The 19,498-nt window shown below is 43.6% G+C and overlaps 2 protein-coding genes across 3 annotated transcripts; both read left to right on the top strand.

The window, feature by feature from the left end:
• Positions 1-1,723: 1,723 nt before the first annotated feature.
• Positions 1,724-5,781, top strand: LOC120795307 (actin, alpha cardiac muscle 1). 2 transcript variants are annotated; one of them, XM_040137129.1, is made up of 7 exons: positions 1,724-1,796; positions 2,339-2,477; positions 2,741-3,065; positions 3,149-3,310; positions 3,686-3,877; positions 4,970-5,151; positions 5,236-5,379. In XM_040137129.1, exons 2-7 carry the CDS (start codon positions 2,349-2,351, stop codon positions 5,377-5,379), a joined length of 1,134 nt encoding a protein of 377 aa, XP_039993063.1. In that variant the 5' UTR covers positions 1,724-1,796; positions 2,339-2,348. The 2 variants fall into 2 exon arrangements, with proteins under 2 accessions (XP_039993063.1, XP_039993064.1); XM_040137130.1 differs by lacking the exon at positions 1,724-1,796 and having other exon boundaries at positions 2,349-2,477; positions 5,236-5,781.
• A 1,706-nt stretch (positions 5,782-7,487) lies between these two features.
• LOC120795308 (gap junction delta-2 protein) lies at positions 7,488-9,122 on the top strand. The gene is made up of 2 exons (XM_040137131.1): positions 7,488-7,558; positions 8,279-9,122. The coding sequence occupies exons 1-2, from the start codon at positions 7,488-7,490 to the stop codon at positions 9,120-9,122; spliced, it is 915 nt and encodes a 304-aa protein (XP_039993065.1).
• The last annotated feature ends 10,376 nt before the right edge of the window (positions 9,123-19,498 follow it).

Here is a 19,498-nt window from a genome sequence, read left to right on the forward strand (position 1 = left end):
GCAGACCACAGCCTACCATTCATTACATAAGACCAAAACAAAAGTCACACAGTGAAGGGTTATGGCTCGGGGTCGGGTGACAGCAGCATATGATTCATGGCTTGCTGTGCCCTTTTGTCTTGTCCTCCTTGTGGTGGGACCATCCACTGCTCTTAGCCAATGTTATTTTACAGCCTTCAGAGCTTTCTCTCTGTCTGCTTCAAGCAAACCGGCAATGTCATTTCCTATGTCCAGTTCTTTCCTCAGTGCAGGAATAAAGAAAGAATATGGCACATGTCACAACAAGAAATGTTTCTTCTTCTTCATTGCTTTGATGTTGGGAACAACAAATGATATCAACATTGGTTTTGATTTCTCTGTAAAGGTTTCGTACACGAGGGAATATATTACCTTGACTTTTATTACATTAAATGATAATCATTAGTCCGGTGATTGGTGTTTGAAGTACTAGTATGTGTCCAGACAGAGGACGAGAAATATGCCAAGGAAAATAAAATCACCACACTGGATAACCTTTGATATTATACTTGGGCCAAACTATTTCTCTCTGTTTTTGAGTGTGTATTGAGTGTTTTAGTATACATTTTTCTACTGGCACTGGCAAAATGTTTAAGAATACTGTAGATCTATTTTTTATTATGATTTCTCTCTAACAGGTCAATAAAAGTAAAATATGCAAATGCTAAACTAAGAGAGCAAGAACTTTAATCATTTCAAAATTTTTCATATGCGGGTACAGCATGGTGCACGGCTTCTACATCAATAACTTCAAAGAAGCTTGTTATAATAAGGAAACTCATTGATTTTATGTAAATGAAATATATGAATGCATCTGCAGAACTATCTTCTAATTTGCCATATGGTGAGTCTAGCAGAATGCTGCCGTTTATGAATGTATGCAGAGGCTTCAAATGAAATTGAATGTTTTGATTGGGGAAACACTTAGCCCAAACTAAAATGGGAATGTTGGTTTTGTAGCAGTGACCCCCCCCTTTGTTGAGACAAATCTGAAATGTGGGGTTTGGAGTCAAACAGCTGCTTACATAAGCTGTGTGGCACAAGTGGTCTCTCCATTTGGTACTGTAAGGCTACATGTGTCCTGCCAGTCTGATCTTAGAATAGATTTTTCCAGAAATGCAGACACAAAACAAATGGAATATACTGATCTATTTAGAATATCAAAAAAATCTGTAGATACTTATTAATTTTACAGGTCATCGAACCCCTGTTTGGATATTCAGTTACAGCAGATATGGCCTGGGTCTATAATAATAGAACAAGACGTTTTGTGACCCAAGAAATGTGTCTCTTTCTTTTTTTAATCTATTGACTCTACTGGTTGAGGCTTGTGTCCTTCAATGAGATGCAAGCTTGCTTTGGTTAAAATACTGTTATTAAAGGAATATTGTACTGACATCAGATAGAAATGTGTCATACTCTCGGTATTATTCGGTAGAGTAAGCCTACCACAGTGACGGTATGGTGTTTCAATAATATTACAGCGATTCATCGGGCGAGGAAAGATCAAAAGGAGGGCTGTCATTGTCTCTCTGTCCTCTACGCTGTCCTCCATACATGGGCTGCAGGCACAGACGTCCGCACGGGAGTTCCCTCTCCTTGTCATGCCATTCATGGAGTGGCTGTTGTCAATGGGGCAATGGGCTACCAAATATGGAGAAGGGGTCGCACTGGTCGGACCCATCTCACTGACACTTGTCAGGGTATAAATTGGCCCAACGTTACATTTCGCCACCCCTGGTTTCCACACACAAGATCCAGCGCCCGGTGCTGATCTGGTGAGTATTTGCACGGCTGACCGAGGGAGGACAAAGTAAGGCCAAGCGGTGGATTTATCACAAGGGGATGGAGACGGGATTCTAACACGAGTGACAGTGACTTCCATCCTTGACTAACCAAGTGTCATCATCTAACCGAAAACGGATCATCTCACCACGGCGTCTTGTGCTCCCTCCTCTTCTTTTGTTTTTCTTTTGCGGATTGTGGATTACTGCTTTTGTAAAATACCAAAAAAGATAGGCTACCGACCTTCATAGCACTAATGTGGGTGAGCCAGCCAAGAAAATCCGAAATACTAACCCAATCCTATAACATGTACTTCTAGAGCATATAATATGAGCATAAATCACTATAAGCTATAACTAACCACCATCTCCTGGGCTGTTTGTCCACAACAAGACGAGCGTGTGCGTGTTGTTCACTGTGCCTATAAAGAGAAAAACAACACTCTTAAATCACCCTGTTCAAACAGGCAGGGAATTTCTTTATTGGATCTAACAGTGCCACGGCGTGCGTGTGTGTGCGTGTGTGTGTGTTGCAGAGCTGACGCCATGTGTGACGACGAAGAGACTACCGCCCTGGTATGCGATAACGGCTCCGGCCTGGTGAAGGCTGGGTTTGCCGGCGACGACGCACCTCGCGCCGTGTTTCCTTCCATCGTTGGGCGCCCCCGTCACCAGGTAAGGTCAACTATGCATAAATACCACAGAAGTATGAAGAGGACGAGTGTCACTTAAGAAAAAAAACCCAAAAAAACAAACAAAAAAAACCCAATCTGTGGCTTTGGATGAGGGCCAGCTCATCCGTGCGTAATTGCGCACCAAAATGAAGCATTTCGTTTAATTCATTTTAATTCTGCATGCAGTGGTAGTCATGGTGCTCTGTGATGCTTAGTAGTAGTTCCCCGACCACATCAATAATTCCTGGTTCTTGCTGATACCAGGGCGTCATGGTAGGTATGGGTCAGAAGGACTCCTACGTCGGCGACGAGGCCCAGAGCAAAAGAGGTATCCTGACCTTGAAGTACCCCATCGAGCACGGCATCATCACCAACTGGGACGACATGGAGAAGATCTGGCACCACACCTTCTACAACGAGCTCCGCGTGGCTCCGGAGGAGCACCCCACCCTGCTGACAGAGGCTCCCCTCAACCCAAAGGCCAACAGAGAGAAGATGACCCAGATTATGTTCGAGACTTTCAATGTCCCCGCAATGTACGTGGCCATCCAGGCCGTGCTGTCCCTGTACGCTTCTGGACGTACCACAGGTACGACGCACTCCCCAGGTGTGAAAGAGATTTCTGTTCAGTGAGTTAATATGTGGATTCAATCTTTACGTATTTCTCTTAAGGTATCGTCCTGGACTCCGGTGACGGTGTGACCCACAACGTGCCCATCTATGAGGGCTACGCTCTTCCTCACGCCATCATGCGTCTGGATCTGGCCGGTCGTGACCTCACAGATTACCTCATGAAGATCCTGACTGAACGTGGATACTCCTTTGTCACAACCGGTGAGGAAAGGCTCCCTTTCAGACTGCTGAGAAAACTTGGGTTGGCCATAAAGCACTGCGTGTTTCCACATTACCGTTATTTCAACACTGTAATACATACAATTGTTCTCATCCTCACACACCACCTCATAACATACACAAAGGAAAAACACGAGTAATTTCGTGATGTTACAATCATCCCTTTGCTCCATTAAATTAATACAAATTGGGAACGCTACTTTTTTGGGGGAAAAAGTCAACTTTTCCCTCTATCCGACCGTTTAAACTCAGTTCGGAAGAATAAATTGCAAACCGGGGGATGAAAAACACATTTTTTGACCGGTTAAACAAGGCACATTTCACTAACTTCAATTTATGCAAATCTGATCCTTCCAGCTGAGCGCGAGATCGTGCGCGACATCAAGGAAAAGCTGTGCTACGTGGCTCTGGACTTTGAGAACGAGATGGCCACCGCCGCCTCCTCCTCCTCCCTGGAGAAGAGCTACGAGTTGCCCGACGGTCAGGTCATCACCATCGGCAATGAGCGTTTCCGCTGCCCGGAGACCCTCTTCCAGCCCTCATTCATTGGTGCGTAAAGGCGAGCGCACACATCCAACAAACTGATTTAGTTGCAGTGACACTGTCCCGTGACTATACAGTAACATGACTGTCAGTCTTTACATGAACCATTTGACTATTAAAAATTAACCTAAAGTTTTCAATCACCTTTCTTCAAAACAACTGTAATGACAGTTTGACTCGTTTTTGGCGCCAAATCAGCGTGCAGCAGTGTGTGTAAATTTTCATGAAGTGATTTTATCCCATTAAGTCTGAAAAAGATGTTTTTAACATACTGAATTTACTTTTCAACACTGCCACTGCATTTTCCTGGTGTTTATAGTGGAACGTAACAAAGTATGTTTACTCAGATATCATAGGCTACTTAAGTACAAATTTTGAGGTACCCACTTTACCTGCGTATGAACGATTTCCACGTTATAGTTCTACTTTAGGGACTAGTTACAGAGATTCAAACACAAAGCAAGTGATTAACTCCTAAGATATGATGCATTGCTTTAGACTTAATTACGTGACAGTATAACACCAGCACAAACATTAAAAAGTTGTTTAAATGTCATTGCTTCAGTAGCATATCGCATAATATATGCATAGCAATAATTAGACATTTGAAATGAGCCAGCCTTGAAAACTGTTACTTTTGTGAATGCGTTTTCTTACTTTTGCTTTTGTAGGCACATTTTGCTCCGCCGCCGCTTGCTCACAAGTCTGACTTAAACCTTCGCCCGATATGGAGCGGTATCAGGATAAACCTTGGACGGAGGGTTTCCTGAAAATAGAAGTGTTTATCGCTCATAATAGTGGCCGGCCTCCAAATCGGGATCACTAACTGGAGGTCACAGTTTATCCACCGTGGATTTACCACTTCGTGGCCGATAAATAGACACTAAGCAGGGGTCATTGTTCGCAGTCGCGACGCGGAGCGCGCCGCTGTTGGCGGAGCTGTCCATTTCAGCACCTGTTAGGACAGCTGACGGCGGTGTCGGATTTGTTCTTTGCTTGGGGCGTGTGTGTGTGCGTGTGTGTGTGTGCGTGTGTGTGTGCTTATGGGGGGGTGGGGGCAAAAACTCACTGACTAACTTGACCGCCATCTCTGCACAGGCATGGAATCTGCCGGCATCCACGAAACCACTTACAACAGCATCATGAAGTGCGACATAGACATCCGCAAGGACCTGTACGCCAACAACGTCATGTCCGGCGGCACCACCATGTACCCTGGTATCGCTGACCGCATGCAGAAGGAGATCACTGCACTGGCCCCCAGCACCATGAAGATTAAGGTAACTTTGACTACCTGTTGCGTTACTGTAACATTTCTCGGAGCAGAACCCCCCCCCCATCAACGAATGCCTTTGTGCCTTTAGATCATCGCCCCCCCCGAGAGGAAGTACTCCGTATGGATCGGCGGCTCCATCCTCGCCTCTCTGTCCACCTTCCAGCAGATGTGGATCAGCAAGCAGGAGTATGATGAGGCTGGACCCTCCATTGTCCACAGGAAGTGCTTCTAAGCACCAGACTGACCCCCAACCCCCCCAGTCCAGCCAGCCCCAGCCCCTTTCCTTACTCTCTTCGCCCTGTTACTTTCTCCCTTCTGTGCCAAAACCCCAATGTATGGCTCAAAAGCAGGAATTCGTATGTTGTCGTCAAATTATTTGTTTACAATAAAGTGCAATTTATATGTGGATATGTATAGGTTTATAAATAAACAAGAACCGGGACTTGCGACAGGAGACCCTTTCTTTCTTTCTTTCTTTCTGGAAAAAATAACAAGGGTGGTTCTTCCGCACCTGGTTTAGGATCTGTAAAAATCTCTCTCTCTCTCTCTCTCTCTCTCTCTCTCTCTCTCTCCCTCTCTCCCTCTGTCTCTGGAAAGCGGCGAGGCTCTGTCCTCTCGCCACGTGACGGATGAGAAAAAAAAAGGTTATTAAAGATTTGAGTTAGAAAAGATTACAGTGAGCGGAGAGGATAAGCTACCTCGCGAGAAATTAAACTCCCAAAGTTTCATTGACTCGAAACACCGCTGTCACGTGATCGGTAATCCCCCCCCCCCACGTCCCAGGTTGGACACAAAGCTCGTACCTGCAGCCTGCTGGATGCATTGAGCTGAGGACGACGACGACGACAGCAACAACAGCCAATACATTACCCTGAGGGGAGGCAAAAATGCCAAGTGATAATAAGTTAAAAAAAAATAAAGTAAGGATTCAGTAACAGCTCATTGTGATGCATCACTTTAATTGGGTGGGCGGCAGAAACAAGACGTTTAGAAGAGCAAATGTAGAGTATGTGAGGCTGCATGCGCTATGAATTCATTATGGAGCGATACATTCAGGTTTTAAAGGACAAGCACATACACAACTCTGACTTCGAGTAGTATCAGACCGCACAGTAGCCCTAATGTTAAGGGTGCACACACAATGCGAAGCCACAAGGTGATCGAAATCAGAACAATACGCAGGGCGGGGTCACATATTTTGTTTCTATTTTTAAACCTCCAGAGAGGGAGACAGACAGACAGACAGGCAGGCAGGCGGGCAGGCGGGCGGGCCGAGAGACGGGAAGTCAGGCGAGCCGGCTGCCTTGTAAAGCGATTAGCACCCTCGGATGGTACTTTCACTCTGCCACTGCGTCCAGAGCATCACCTTTGCCCGCGGTGGATTGAACAGCTCTACGAGCCGGACCCCGGGGGATACCGCAGCATGTCGCCAAGGGAGATTCGGTGCTTCGATAAAGCCGTGCCGCCCATAGGCTTCGGTCAGAGGCGCAGAGCAATAGGTTTGGTAAAACGCTGTGAGATGGACGGCGCGTCTCTCTAAATCCCTGAACACCACTGATAACTTAAAAAGACACACTGAAGTCACCTGGGCCCCCCCCCCCCATGCCCCCAGACACGGTGCATATACGAGCCCTGCCCCGGAAGCACGGATGTTGTCACAGTATGTGGTGCTCGTGTGGTTTCTGAAGCTCGGTGAGGAGGTCAGGGGTCTGTGGAGCCACCCATAGTCAAATGTACGAGCCGAAGGCACTGTAGGCTATCACGGTCCGGACACAGTCGTCCACAGAAGTGTCCACTGAATGGCGCACGATTTATACAAAGCGGAGATATTGAAAATCAGATGCCCTGGTACTCCTGGCTGCGCTCCACCGACCTGTCTGCGCCTATGTGACGCATGGGAGGGGGGAGACTACTTAAAGGCGGATTAGCGCTGGCAAGACATTAAATCCAACCTCCCTCCATCCAGACGCGGAGCGCAGCCCATCAACCTGATCTGAAGATCGAAAATAGGAGGGCTTATAGTAATCAGCCCTTCAGACTCCCATGACAAGGAAAAGTGTGGCAGCGTCGTGGGAGCGCTCGGCAAAGCACAGCAGGACGCTCACTGGCGCGGCGCCCCCAGCACACAGCCAACCAGATAGCGCGCAGTGAGAAGGGGAGAAACGGGGACGGCGGCAGCATCCCGTGACGGATGCGTTTTTTGAGCTGAAATCGGACGCTCTGGAGACCGACGGCAACGAGAGACCGAGAGAAGCGGGACGGGAAATAACGCGCTTTTTTTTTCTTGGAGGGATTTGAACAGAGTGCCGTTGTGCCCTCGTCTTCTCCGGATGCTCAGAAATGGGGGAATGGACTATACTAGAGAGGCTCCTGGAGGCTGCTGTCCAGCAGCACTCTACTATGATAGGAAGGTAAGATGATCAACCAAAACCAGCAACAGCCGAAGACACGCAGCAGCCTCCAGGATCGTCTTTAGCATGGTCCCCAGTCCCCCGTTTCTGTGTTGTGCCTCCGGGATCTTCTGTAGCATGGTGCCCAGCCCTCCGTGTCTTTGTGGTGGATTTCTCTGTCTTGTTTCACAGATTTCCCTTTTTTGTGTCCTCCCCCCTAGACGAGACCGCCGAGCGACTCGGTTGACAGCTGTCTTTTCAGAACGCGGGGATGGTGCTGCAAAGTGAAAAAAAAAAAAAAACAGCCGAAACTCCACTAAAAATCCCATGGTGTCATTTCATGTATCCATTCACCCACTTACCCATTTGGTGTTCTGTTAGAGTGGCGGTTGTGCACTCGGGGCTGGCGGAGGAGAGATTGAGCGAGGCTCTTCCCGTTCACTAAAGATCGCGCAGGTACGGCCCGAGCAACGCCGACCGCTCGCATCTCATTTCAGCCGCGAAATCCCAAATCCCACGACAGAATTAAAACGCCGAGACACGCCTCGCGGGAAGCGCACGGACGCGTCCTCGCGAGCGTCCTGCTTCAGAACCGGACAGCTCCCCAAATCCAGCTCAGCGGATCCGGACCCCGGGCGCTCCAGCCACCGACGCAGCGCACAACTCAGCCACGTTTGCTCTCAGTTAACACATATATTTACATTTATTTTCACATTGTTTGTTTGTGTCCTTGCTTTTTAGGATCCTACTTACAGTGGTGGTCATCTTCCGGATTCTAATCGTAGCAATAGTTGGAGAGACTGTCTATGATGACGAGCAAACCATGTTTGTTTGTAACACCTTGCAACCGGGCTGCAACCAGGCATGCTACGACAAGGCATTCCCCATTTCACACATTAGATACTGGGTGTTTCAGATCATCATGGTGTGCACCCCGAGCCTCTGCTTCATCACGTACTCGGTGCATCAGTCGGCCAAGCAGAAGGAGCGGCGCTACTCGACGGTCTATCTGACCCTGGACAAGGATCAAGATTCACTCAAGCGAGACGAGAGCAAAAAGATCAAGAACACCATTGTTAACGGAGTACTCCAAAACACGGAGAACTCCACCAAGGAAGCCGAGCCGGACTGTTTGGAAGTCAAGGAGATCCCTAACTCGGCCATGAGAACTACAAAGTCCAAAATGAGGCGACAGGAGGGCATCTCCAGGTTTTACATCATCCAGGTGGTTTTCAGAAACGCGCTGGAAATTGGCTTTTTGGTGGGCCAGTATTTCCTGTATGGATTCAACGTCCCGTCGGTGTACGAGTGCGATCGCTACCCCTGCATAAAAGACGTCGAGTGCTACGTCTCCCGGCCCACGGAGAAGACGGTGTTCCTGGTCTTCATGTTCGCGGTCAGCGGCTTCTGCGTGGTGCTGAACCTGGCAGAGCTCAACCATTTGGGCTGGAGGAAAATCAAAACGGCCGTGCGCGGCGTGCAGGCTCGGCGGAAGTCCATTTATGAGATCCGCAACAAGGACTTGCCCCGGATGAGTGTGCCGAATTTCGGCCGCACGCAGTCCAGTGACTCTGCCTATGTGTAGCGCACGGGGAGGAGGGGGTGGAAAAAACATGTACAAAAGAAAAAGAAAAGAAGAGAAAAACAAAACGAAACAAACACAAAAAACACCAACCATGATGGACATGATGGACAGCTCCGCACGCCTAATTCGTGTCATGACTTAAAGAGTGGGCAGATTTTTCTTTTTTCTTTTTCCTTTGTCTTCTTTTCTTTTTTCTTTTTGTTGGTCTTTTAAGGACTTCATGGCAAGCGTGGTACTACACGTTTGTTTACTTATTTATTATTGCACTGATGCAACTTTTTAGTAACGTTTCTACTCCGCAGGATGCTTAACGGAGACCGTGTCAACGTGTTCACGCATTTACTCTTTGTGGGCTGGTCTTCTGTACTTGAAGAGGGTAAATGCAAAAATTGCACTAAGAGGTGAACACTCGAGGGCCTGATCTTATCCAAAATGTGCTACTGACCTGACGGTGTTTTTAAGACTTTTACTTTCCACCTATTTTTGGCACCAACCTAATTTAATGGCATCATACACAGTGGTTAAAGGAAAAAAAACAAAAACAACCTACCATCCAGATTTATATATACATAGATATATAAATCCTTATTGACTATGGTCCGACCTAGTTGAAGTACATCAGCGTAATTCATGTTTTTTGTTGCCTGTGTCGCACCACTGACCTTAACATATGTAACCATTCCATTGCTTTATAGCTGACTTGCAAAACAGTATCTGGTGAATTTGCTGCAAACGCTAACGTCTGTGACTTCCTTAATTTATAACACACCAAAGCGCCCACTGCTTTTATTTGTGAAGTGTTTTCTTGCTTTTGTGTAATCAAGTGCCATACTTGTATATAAACATGATATATATGTATACATATAAATATATAAATATATAATAATCATCATGAAAGCTGATTCCCTGCTTGGATTATGCTAAATGCCGCCCAGTTTTTTATTTGCTTTAAATGTATTTGTTGTGATTTAAATGAAAAAAGAAATTATATATATATATATATATATATATATATATATACACACACACACACAGTTTTCTCTGTTTTACTTTGCAATGACTGGAAAAATAAATGAAGTGCTAGTCTTTTTTATATACTAGAAGGAAATGTCTCTCCCCAATCAAAGGTGATCAAAACTGAAGAATAGCACAAACTGACATTTTTATCAAAGAATGGGCAATAGAAATCTGCTCTGGTGCTACAGTTTTTCATAGAATGGTTTTAAATGTAACCGAAACAGACCAGGAAAAAAAAAAAAAATCAAACATCCTTTTTTTCTGTGGAAAATAAAAGTGGGATTCATGTACACCAGAAATGTGTGAGGTACAGTACTTTTGTGTCTGCTACTCCCGCTTGTGTTGACTGACCTTTCACACAAATATATATATATATATATCCAGGGGAAGTTTTGCCTTGGTGCAGTGAAGATGTTAGCCACACCCACTCTGTATTTTAAAAAAAAAAAAAACCTTACTGCAGGACACACCTTGTACAGGATCTCATCACTCCGCAACGTGTTGCAAAACTGATACTGCTTCCATAAGACACATCAATACTTGCGCTCCATAACAGGGTGGCCTACAGGAGCCTTTATTCTATATGGCATGCATCAAATCAGACACCTCTCAAAGCCCTTACATGAGCCAGTGTCTCACTATGGATTTTAGTTTGTGACTTTCCTTGCACTCTGCAGGAATGACAAAAAAGCTGATAATGAATGTGAATACTGAGGGAGCTGCCCTTTCTTGTGCCCTGCTCATCCCTTCTTCATGCATTTGAGAGAGGACGCAAGAAAGATGCTTGAATGGAGGGTAAGGTTGTGTACGCCTCTTGAAGGTCAGAATGAAAACAAAAGATGGGGAGAGGAAAAAAAGAAGGTGCGCAATAATACGCCCACACAAGAAAGAGAGAGAGAGACAAGGGAAGAAATAAAGATACAGAGAGATAAAAATTTGATATTTGCAGCTGACCATTGCAGGTGATCTGGGAAGGGCCGGTCTCTTCATGATTCCGCTTCCAGGGTGACTCTGCAAAGCCGGAAGAAATCGAAGAGCAGTGGCACCAGCACAATCATCTCCAACTCAGCAGGGATCCGAGATTTCTCCCTAAGTCATGAACTTGACCAAAGAAAAGAAGAAAGAAAAACCGTTTGTCAACTTCACCCTGATGCAATGCGGTGCAGGCATTTTTGCATCTTTGTCTCCCTCTCTTTTTTCTCTTGCTCATCTGTATCTTTTTCAGGGATTCAGTTGCTCCTTATGTGCCCAGTACAAAAACCTTTAAACTATAAGTGTTCAATATTCACTTAAAAAAATCACAGAAGATTAAGAAAAATTATTAATCGACCTTTGCAAATAAGAAAAGAAAAAAAATAATTAGATACAATGAACCATTTGAAGTGTCCACTGTACATTTACAGTACATTGTTTAAATGCAACTGTCACAATTTTTGATGCTTTTGTAGTTTTATTTTCCCGCCACATTCAACCTCGTCTCAAACTCCAGCAAAATGGCAGAATTATTGGGGTATGTTCCAATGCAATTATGCATGCTGTCATGCATTTACATCATGTGAGTGGTGCTGGGCTCGGCAGAGTTTACACTGTACCTGTCCGTCTGCGTATTGTAGTCATGACAGCCACGTCACGGGCCGCATGGAGAGCATTTGGCTGGCAGTGTGAAAAATGTACACGGCAATCCACTTGGTTCAGATTTACACACTTGATTCAATCCAGACTTACTGTACATGGAGCTGAAGTAATCTCTAGGACCTGCGCATTCATCTGCTGGCCTCCTGACAGCTGCGGCAGAACACACCAGGGCTGCACGCATGCTATTTTAATACTACCAGGCAAAACACTGCAGGAACACCTCCAAATTCAAGTGACTGCAGGTGCTCAGGGTGAAGGCAGGAATTTTTAGGGCCAGAGCCCAACCCGCCAATGCGAGTCATCGACATAGAAACACCCATATACTAAAGGAGAGGTCTTTTCCCTCGGGATGTACTGTGGGAGAAGAAGGCACTCAACTCATAAACAAACAGCTTTCTTATTTTTCAATTATCTAGGCCAATAATTCACCATAAACATCAGACAGAACATAAATATAACAACATAAATATTCAGTATTTACATGTAGGTACTGAGAAGAAAGGTCTTAAGTTTGATTTTAAACGAGTATAATGTTATATATTCTTAGGTCAGCAGCAGGCAAAAACTCAACACTATAGGAGTTTTCTCTGCCTTTCACTGCTGTATAAATTGTTAAAGTCAGCAGTACCATCTAAGGAACGTATATTATGAGTCAAAATTTGACTGCTGCAGTTTCAAAGTGGGTGCTGTGGCTAAAGTTGCAGCATTAAAATTGTGTGTTGCTGTACTGGATTGTTTTTAAATGTCATTACCTTAAAGCTTAGGGCTTTACCTTAGGCCACAGCTTGTAAAGATTTGAGTCCGAAGGCACCTGATCTCAGGGAAGTTTGACTGTTTGGCACTGAACTGTAAAATGTTCATGCAGTAAGGGGAGGATGATGAAAGCTACCATTAAAAAAAAGTCTTTCATTGCAGTCATTTCTGTTCTTAAACTTCATAAGAATGAAATAATTGTAGATTAAACTATTCCTCAATTTCAAAACACAGCATTGAAATGAGACCAGTTGTGGAATTACATATGGGTCTGTGTTTTTAAGTCAAAGATGTTTTCTACTTATACATTGACCATTTAGATTCTGTATTAAACATTATGGGGGATTTACACTAGCAAGTACGGCTTTCTATATTTAGCTCCATAATAATTTAGCTCCAGGCCTGAGTCTGTCCAAAATGAGCCACGGGGGAGACTGGGTGAGTAGTTTGGGGTTTGATAAACAGACCTACTTGTTTCTCAGTTGGTTCCTCATGAGAAGGACAAAAAAAATCATGGTTAGTGGTTTGGAACTGCAGATGTGATATATCCTGACCAGAGTGCGCTTTTATTTGAGGGACAAGGCCAGACTGGCAGGGGTGAGTGATGGAGCTGGAACACTGACATCTTTATATAACAATCACGGCAGCCACCTTACATCATACTGACAACTCCCCTGAATTAAGGTGTTAGACAAGGATGTTTGAAAGGACTCCAAAATACAACCAAATCAATCATAATAGGACTCCAAAAATTTCAAACCTTTCATGTGATGTACTTTTGATTTGTCTATGCATTTGTGTTCATGTACTATTTTCCTTGGGACATAATTATCATTTGTAACTTTAGTTATCCATCTATTATTTTTTATTTAATTATAAGTATAAACCTCAGTGTAAAGACAGAAAAAATATTTATAAAGATGTTGTTAGATGACTGAGGAGGCAAGAGAATACCTACAGCACGCACCCCCGTTTTCGTGCAGCATACTCTGCTCTGTGTGGCCTCTCAGAAAATGTGACAGATTAACTTTCACCTGAGAGTGAATCCTGAAATCCCTCTCCCCCAAAACAAGCATGTCCTCTCAATTTCTCCTCTGTTACTAATCTTAAAAGGAGATGGGTGGCTCCAGGGTAGCGCTGCTCTCTGCCTTTTAGCACAGATTACAGTATGGAAGGTGGAAGAGCAAACAGGAGAAAAACAGTGAGTGCGGGTCTTTTTGATCCACTCAGCCAGAAGCAATGAAATTAGCCTGGTTACTGTAGCACATATGCACGGCATAGCATGGCATGGGCAGATATGGCAGACACTGAAACAAAACACACTTGATGTTTGCATGCATGCAAGGGAGGAAGCAGTAACGCATTTTCACAGTGTGACCAAGTTTCCATCTTTCTGTCTGCCAGTGAAGCAAAAGCATCCGCTCTGTTCTGGCTGAGAAGTAGCTTTCTCTGTCTCCAGCCACAATAGTTTCTTTCCCTCCCCAACACTCAGCTTTTTAGCTGAACACCAAACCTTTGTTCTCTGATCTGTGCTTTGGGTGTTTTCTCTTTAAACTTCTCCACTTTAATGAAATCTTCACAATAGAAGGACAAAAGGACAAAGAACATTTGACAGACTCTGTACAGAGGGATTTGGCCGGCTGGTCTGCTTGGTATTGGGGCCATATTGGGCCATGCGGATGAATTTGGTTGAAAATAAGCACTGGCACTGACAAAATATACCTGACAGACCTGACAGCAGATTAATTTCTCATCCATTTTTTAATGTGACCCCAGGATTAAGAACATTAGTGGATTATACACAGATTTGTCAACCAGAGGTTCACAGTGGGACAGCATGCACCTGTGTGAGGACACAATGCACCCAAACCCAAAAACGGATGTAGGTAGGTCAGGTTAAGATAGAGTTAGTTTGGGTGAAGCTATTAAACCTTTGAGAAAAGAGACCAGATAACCTTCCCTGTGTGTATTTTACTAATTACTTTCTTTAAATTCAGCATTTATTAGCTGCGACCTACAGGATACTACATCTTTTTGCCATATTGTACCAACTTTCTCTCTTAAACTAGTTTTTCATTAATGGAAAGCACACAGCAGCCGGCCACACTGCAGCAAAAACAAACCCTAAACATTTTCCTGCTTGTGACATCTTTATTTTCCCTCCAGGTGACAGTTCATTCTGACACCTAGCACTTGTTCTAACTTTCTACACCCACTCATCTCCTCCGCATTCCCTAATAGCGTGTACTACACAACGGCCCATCAACCCTGATAAATGTTTAGGTTCTGCAACATTACACAGCCAATAAAAATCAGTGGCTGGCAAGTCTTAATCGGACACAGAGGCAGTCGCTAGCCAATTGGACTTGTACCGATATAGGAGGCACAGAATAGCAGAGTGGAAGACACAGAGGCAGAGGTATAGAGATTTTAATTTACAACTTCCCACAGCGAAAAGCAATCACACACAGAGAAGAATATGAATCACTACTGTGTGTTATAGAGGCATACAGGGATAGAGGATAAAACCCATCTTGTAAGATTTGCAGCTGCAGAATGAAAAGACCACCTTTTGTCTTCTCTGCCGCCAGACGAGGAAGCTGCTGCTATAAAAAAAAAAAAAGAAAACCACTAATGAAATTCAAACAAAGAGATAAAGAAACAAAGAAATTATACAAATATCACTACTTTGATGGTGAATTCAGATGTTTCTAAATCCCAGTGGAAGTATAGGATTACACAGTGTGGGTTTGTCTCACTGACTCTGCTGCTGCCGCTTGGTTTGTTGATCATCTACTCTACCTCACTGTGGACTCTGTGTGAACCGTGCACATTGCTGTCTGCTTTTTCTCAGCGCATCTTCTGTGAGTCTCTCTATTGCCCCTTTCTTCCATTCCTTATTTCCTGGCCCTCCTGCCATTGAATCTACCTCCCTCTTTCTCCAATCCGCTTCCTTCTTCAATCCTCGCAGTTTCACTACCTCTGATTTCTCCGTCCATAGTGTGTTTCTGTTCTCTCCCTTCCTACCTCTTCCACTCCGTCACCCATCCCCCCACTCTTATTCCAGTGTGATGCCTGTTTGCAGTGAATCACATGGATGTCATTTTATTGAGCTCCAGAGAAAGGTATGAGATCACACTTTACATTACTGCTTTCAGTCCTGTATTGATTTTCAACCAAAGCTTAGAAATAGTATAGGTGGTGGATTCAAGCTAAATCTGGCTCGTTCGCTGTTATAGCAAATGCATTTAAACACAACCCAAAAGTTTCGAAGAAGGAAGCAAGACAAATAAAGGGGAATTCTGCAACATGGACCTATAAACTGTAAAACAGTCACACACAGTGTATCATGAAATATTAAACTACCTTAAGTTAGATAAACGTCTCTTCCATTGAATACTGGCATGAAAATAAAGTTGACTATAGTTCAGACTGCCGGATAAAGCGGGAATAACAGGGCGTCATCCTTGTAAAGATATCCAACCAAAATGAAACAGAAAAGCATAAGAAAACAGCTGATTATCTCATTCATCCTCCTCTTTTGGTCAAGAAACAACAAAATGGCGCATTACAGACAGTATTTGGTGAATGGGAGTGGGAGACGGACAGACACAGCCTGGTTACTCTCTACTGGACTTTTCTGTTTCCTCCTGCTCTCTGTGATAACTTCAATTCAGCTGAATTCACAGTTTATTCTCATTTACATATTTTACCTGGGGAGTAATCTACAGTAACTTTGTTAAAATGTTTATTTACTGTTTGAATGTTGACAGCTCTGCGGTATGTTCGATGCTCTGTGGTGGTGTTGGAACACCTCATATTGAGAAGTGAAGGGCAAGAACTGCCACAGAGATGAATCAACACCTCTCTCATCTCTTAGCTTATACAATAAGATAACCTAAACAGATTTGCGGGCTGCAACACCAAACTGTTCGCTGTTTCGACCACCTCATTTATAGAGAAGCTAAGTTAGAAACACCTTACAAAATACAACATACAACAAAAAAAACAACCACTTCCAGAATTATCAGACTTGAACAAACACCTTTGTCACCGCTAAACTAAAACATTCACCCAACCTCTGTCTTTGTTTCACAAAGGTATTTATGACAGGACTGTTGTACTGGATTGCGCGACAATGTACATTTCTTTGTTTTTATTTTTTCCTGGTCTGTAGGGTAGTGTTTTGTAATTCTTCTTGGAATCCTGTGTTCTGCAGGAGGATTTTAATGCTTAAATGGAAAAAACTATCTCGTAGAAAAAGTGTTTGAGAGCACTCAGCCAGTTACTGTGTCATTCAGAAAAAACGTGCCTCCTCTTGTGTAGCTCGCAATGTATCGCTCATTTAACATTCACCCAGGACAGTGCGGTATTTCAAAACATGAGAACAACACATCTCACTCATCTCAGAACAAAAATATAGCAATATACTGCAATATAACAGCAAAGAATCCCATCCCATATGGACAGGGTTTGTTCGTTTAAATTTGAACAAAAAAAAGCCTTTCCATCTTACATTGCCAGTGCATGTGAGCTCTTGAGACAGCTGAGAGATGACTCAAAAGTTTAAACCCTTCACATATTCATAATCAAACCTCACAGAGATACCAGCACCCTACTTCTGTCTGTTTGCCTTAAAACTTTATATTGAAGATTGCAGATGGCAGCGTAGTTGCCTGTGAGCTATGAACCACAAATACTCCCAGTAGTGTTTTCAGAATGACCTATCATAAGCCACACACACTAACAAACACATATGCTCTTCCCACACTTCCCATAAGCCTTTAAAGTACTCATGCCACATGCTGGGCAGGTCCTTTCTCGGTGTTTCAAATGAAAACAGGGCTGCTGGGAAATTTGTGTAGAAATGTATGCTGCCGTTGTTTTTGCTGAGGCGTTAATTAGACTGAGAAATCTTGTCTTAGACCCTCCTTCCAAGCCGTCCAGTTACACACACACACACACACAACACCTCCCCCCACGCACCAGAAATCCAACTCTGTGTGCCAGAAGATGTCTTAGCTGTAAGCCACTTGAAATGTGTGCATGAAATTCCAGTTGATCGGGAGACATCAATCATAATCTAAGTGTCATTAATTTCTCTGATTAAGCCGGTGCAAATTTGTGAGTTGGATCACAGCTGCCGGGCTTTGGCGTGCAGCAAGTGTTGATTGTGCTTATGATTCTCTGCTTTCTCGTGCCAACTTGTCTTTACAGCCAAAGGTAACACCACCATGACTTCATATCATAATTAACAAGCTGTATTTGGATACTGCAAGAACAAAATAGTGTAGATGAGATTCAAATCTAACAGAGGACATTACATAGTAAAAGCATAACTCTTGTTAACAGAGATCAATAAATGACACTTCTAAGCAACTGATTTCAAGAAATGGTCATTTAACGATGCACACGCTAACTAAACCAGACCAAATTGACCACAGTTAGAGCAGTTACGCAGGGAGTAGCAACTCAATAATCATTACAGGGGTGGCAGGACCAATGGGGACCTGCACAAGGCCAGCGAGGACAAGGGAAGATACTGTAGCTTCAGGGTGCTGATGCAGTGGAATCCTTACAGAAATGGCTCAATGGTATGGTGGGATCAATATACCAGCAGCACACAGATGGGCTCTACCTGCTAAAGATCAGTTTCTCTAGACTTCAGCTGATTTATGCTCTCACACTGCAAAAAATGTGTATCTTTACCAGTCATTTAGTCTTAAAACGCTATTTTCTGCCAGTGAAACACAGTTCAAATCTCTTGTAGAAACGATACATTATTGATAGAAACATCACAAGGTTGCCGAGTGATACTGTATATCATTTTTTGAAAGAAATACATGGCGTGTAGTGGTAGGACAAACAATGTAGAGGACATTAAAAGTATTAGATGGATAAAAAAATATCTTAATACAAAAACCTGGGTGAAAATCTGACAATAAAAATATCCACTACATATACTTTGTGACACAAACACTGTAGTTTAACAGTTTATCGTTTGTTATCTCCACTTTGTTTGAGGGAATCTGGTGCATTATAAAGAGCTTGTTTGTGTTTTCTTCCCATTTCCCTCTTCACTTCCTATTTTGTCAAGCATTACCTGAGCTTTGCTCCTCTAAAGAAAGCCTTGTTAATTGTAAACTGCAGGGATCAGTGCTTGCAACAAATACAAAATGTTCAAGACAGAGACTAACTTGGACAAATTGATGTGTTTTTTTTTGTTTTTTGTTTTTTTTGTTACCATGAGTCCACGTAAGTATGCATGATGTAAGCCTCTGGATATACTGTGTACTGTGTGTATGTATGGGTAACATCTTAATAAGGTGGATTCTGCCCACACAACTGCCTCTTACTGGATGTCTGTGGTTTATTGCATTCCCAGCCTTGACAGTCAATTTTCCCAACAAGTGCTCACTCATGCACCCTGTTATTGTGCATTTTTTATACATTCAGGAAAGGGTTGGTTGTAAATATATGTGAAAACCTAAAGACCACAAGCTAGGGGTTTGGGTCATGTTGCAATAAACAGCTAAACAATTACTATAAGCCCCTTTAGTCGTTTGTAGATGCTGACCAAATGCACCAGCCTGAGAGGCTTTTAGCAACTGGTTTATATTTAATTCAATCGTATTTTAATAATGCACTGTATGACTTAACTGTGTTGCAAGTTTATTAGGTACGCCTGGTTAATAGTAAGGCAGTCTAATAGAGCATTGCAGCAGTAAACCCTACCAACACGAAGGTTATAATGCTGAGTTTTTATTGGAAGTGTTTCACGGAGGTGTTGATTCAACTGTGTGATCATTTTGGAGGCTGCAGATTGAGTTGCTGTTGAACGGTATGGTGTTATACGGACCGGTGTTTCTGTTATTTTGTCCACCCCATTTATATGAAACTGTTTTCAACAAAAACTGAACATTATAACCTTCATGAAGGTAGGGTTTATTGCAGTACTGTTGTATTAAACT

Source organism: Xiphias gladius, chromosome 10 (genome assembly GCF_016859285.1).
Source record: "Xiphias gladius isolate SHS-SW01 ecotype Sanya breed wild chromosome 10, ASM1685928v1, whole genome shotgun sequence".
Classification (NCBI taxonomy): domain Eukaryota; kingdom Metazoa; phylum Chordata; class Actinopteri; order Istiophoriformes; family Xiphiidae; genus Xiphias; species Xiphias gladius.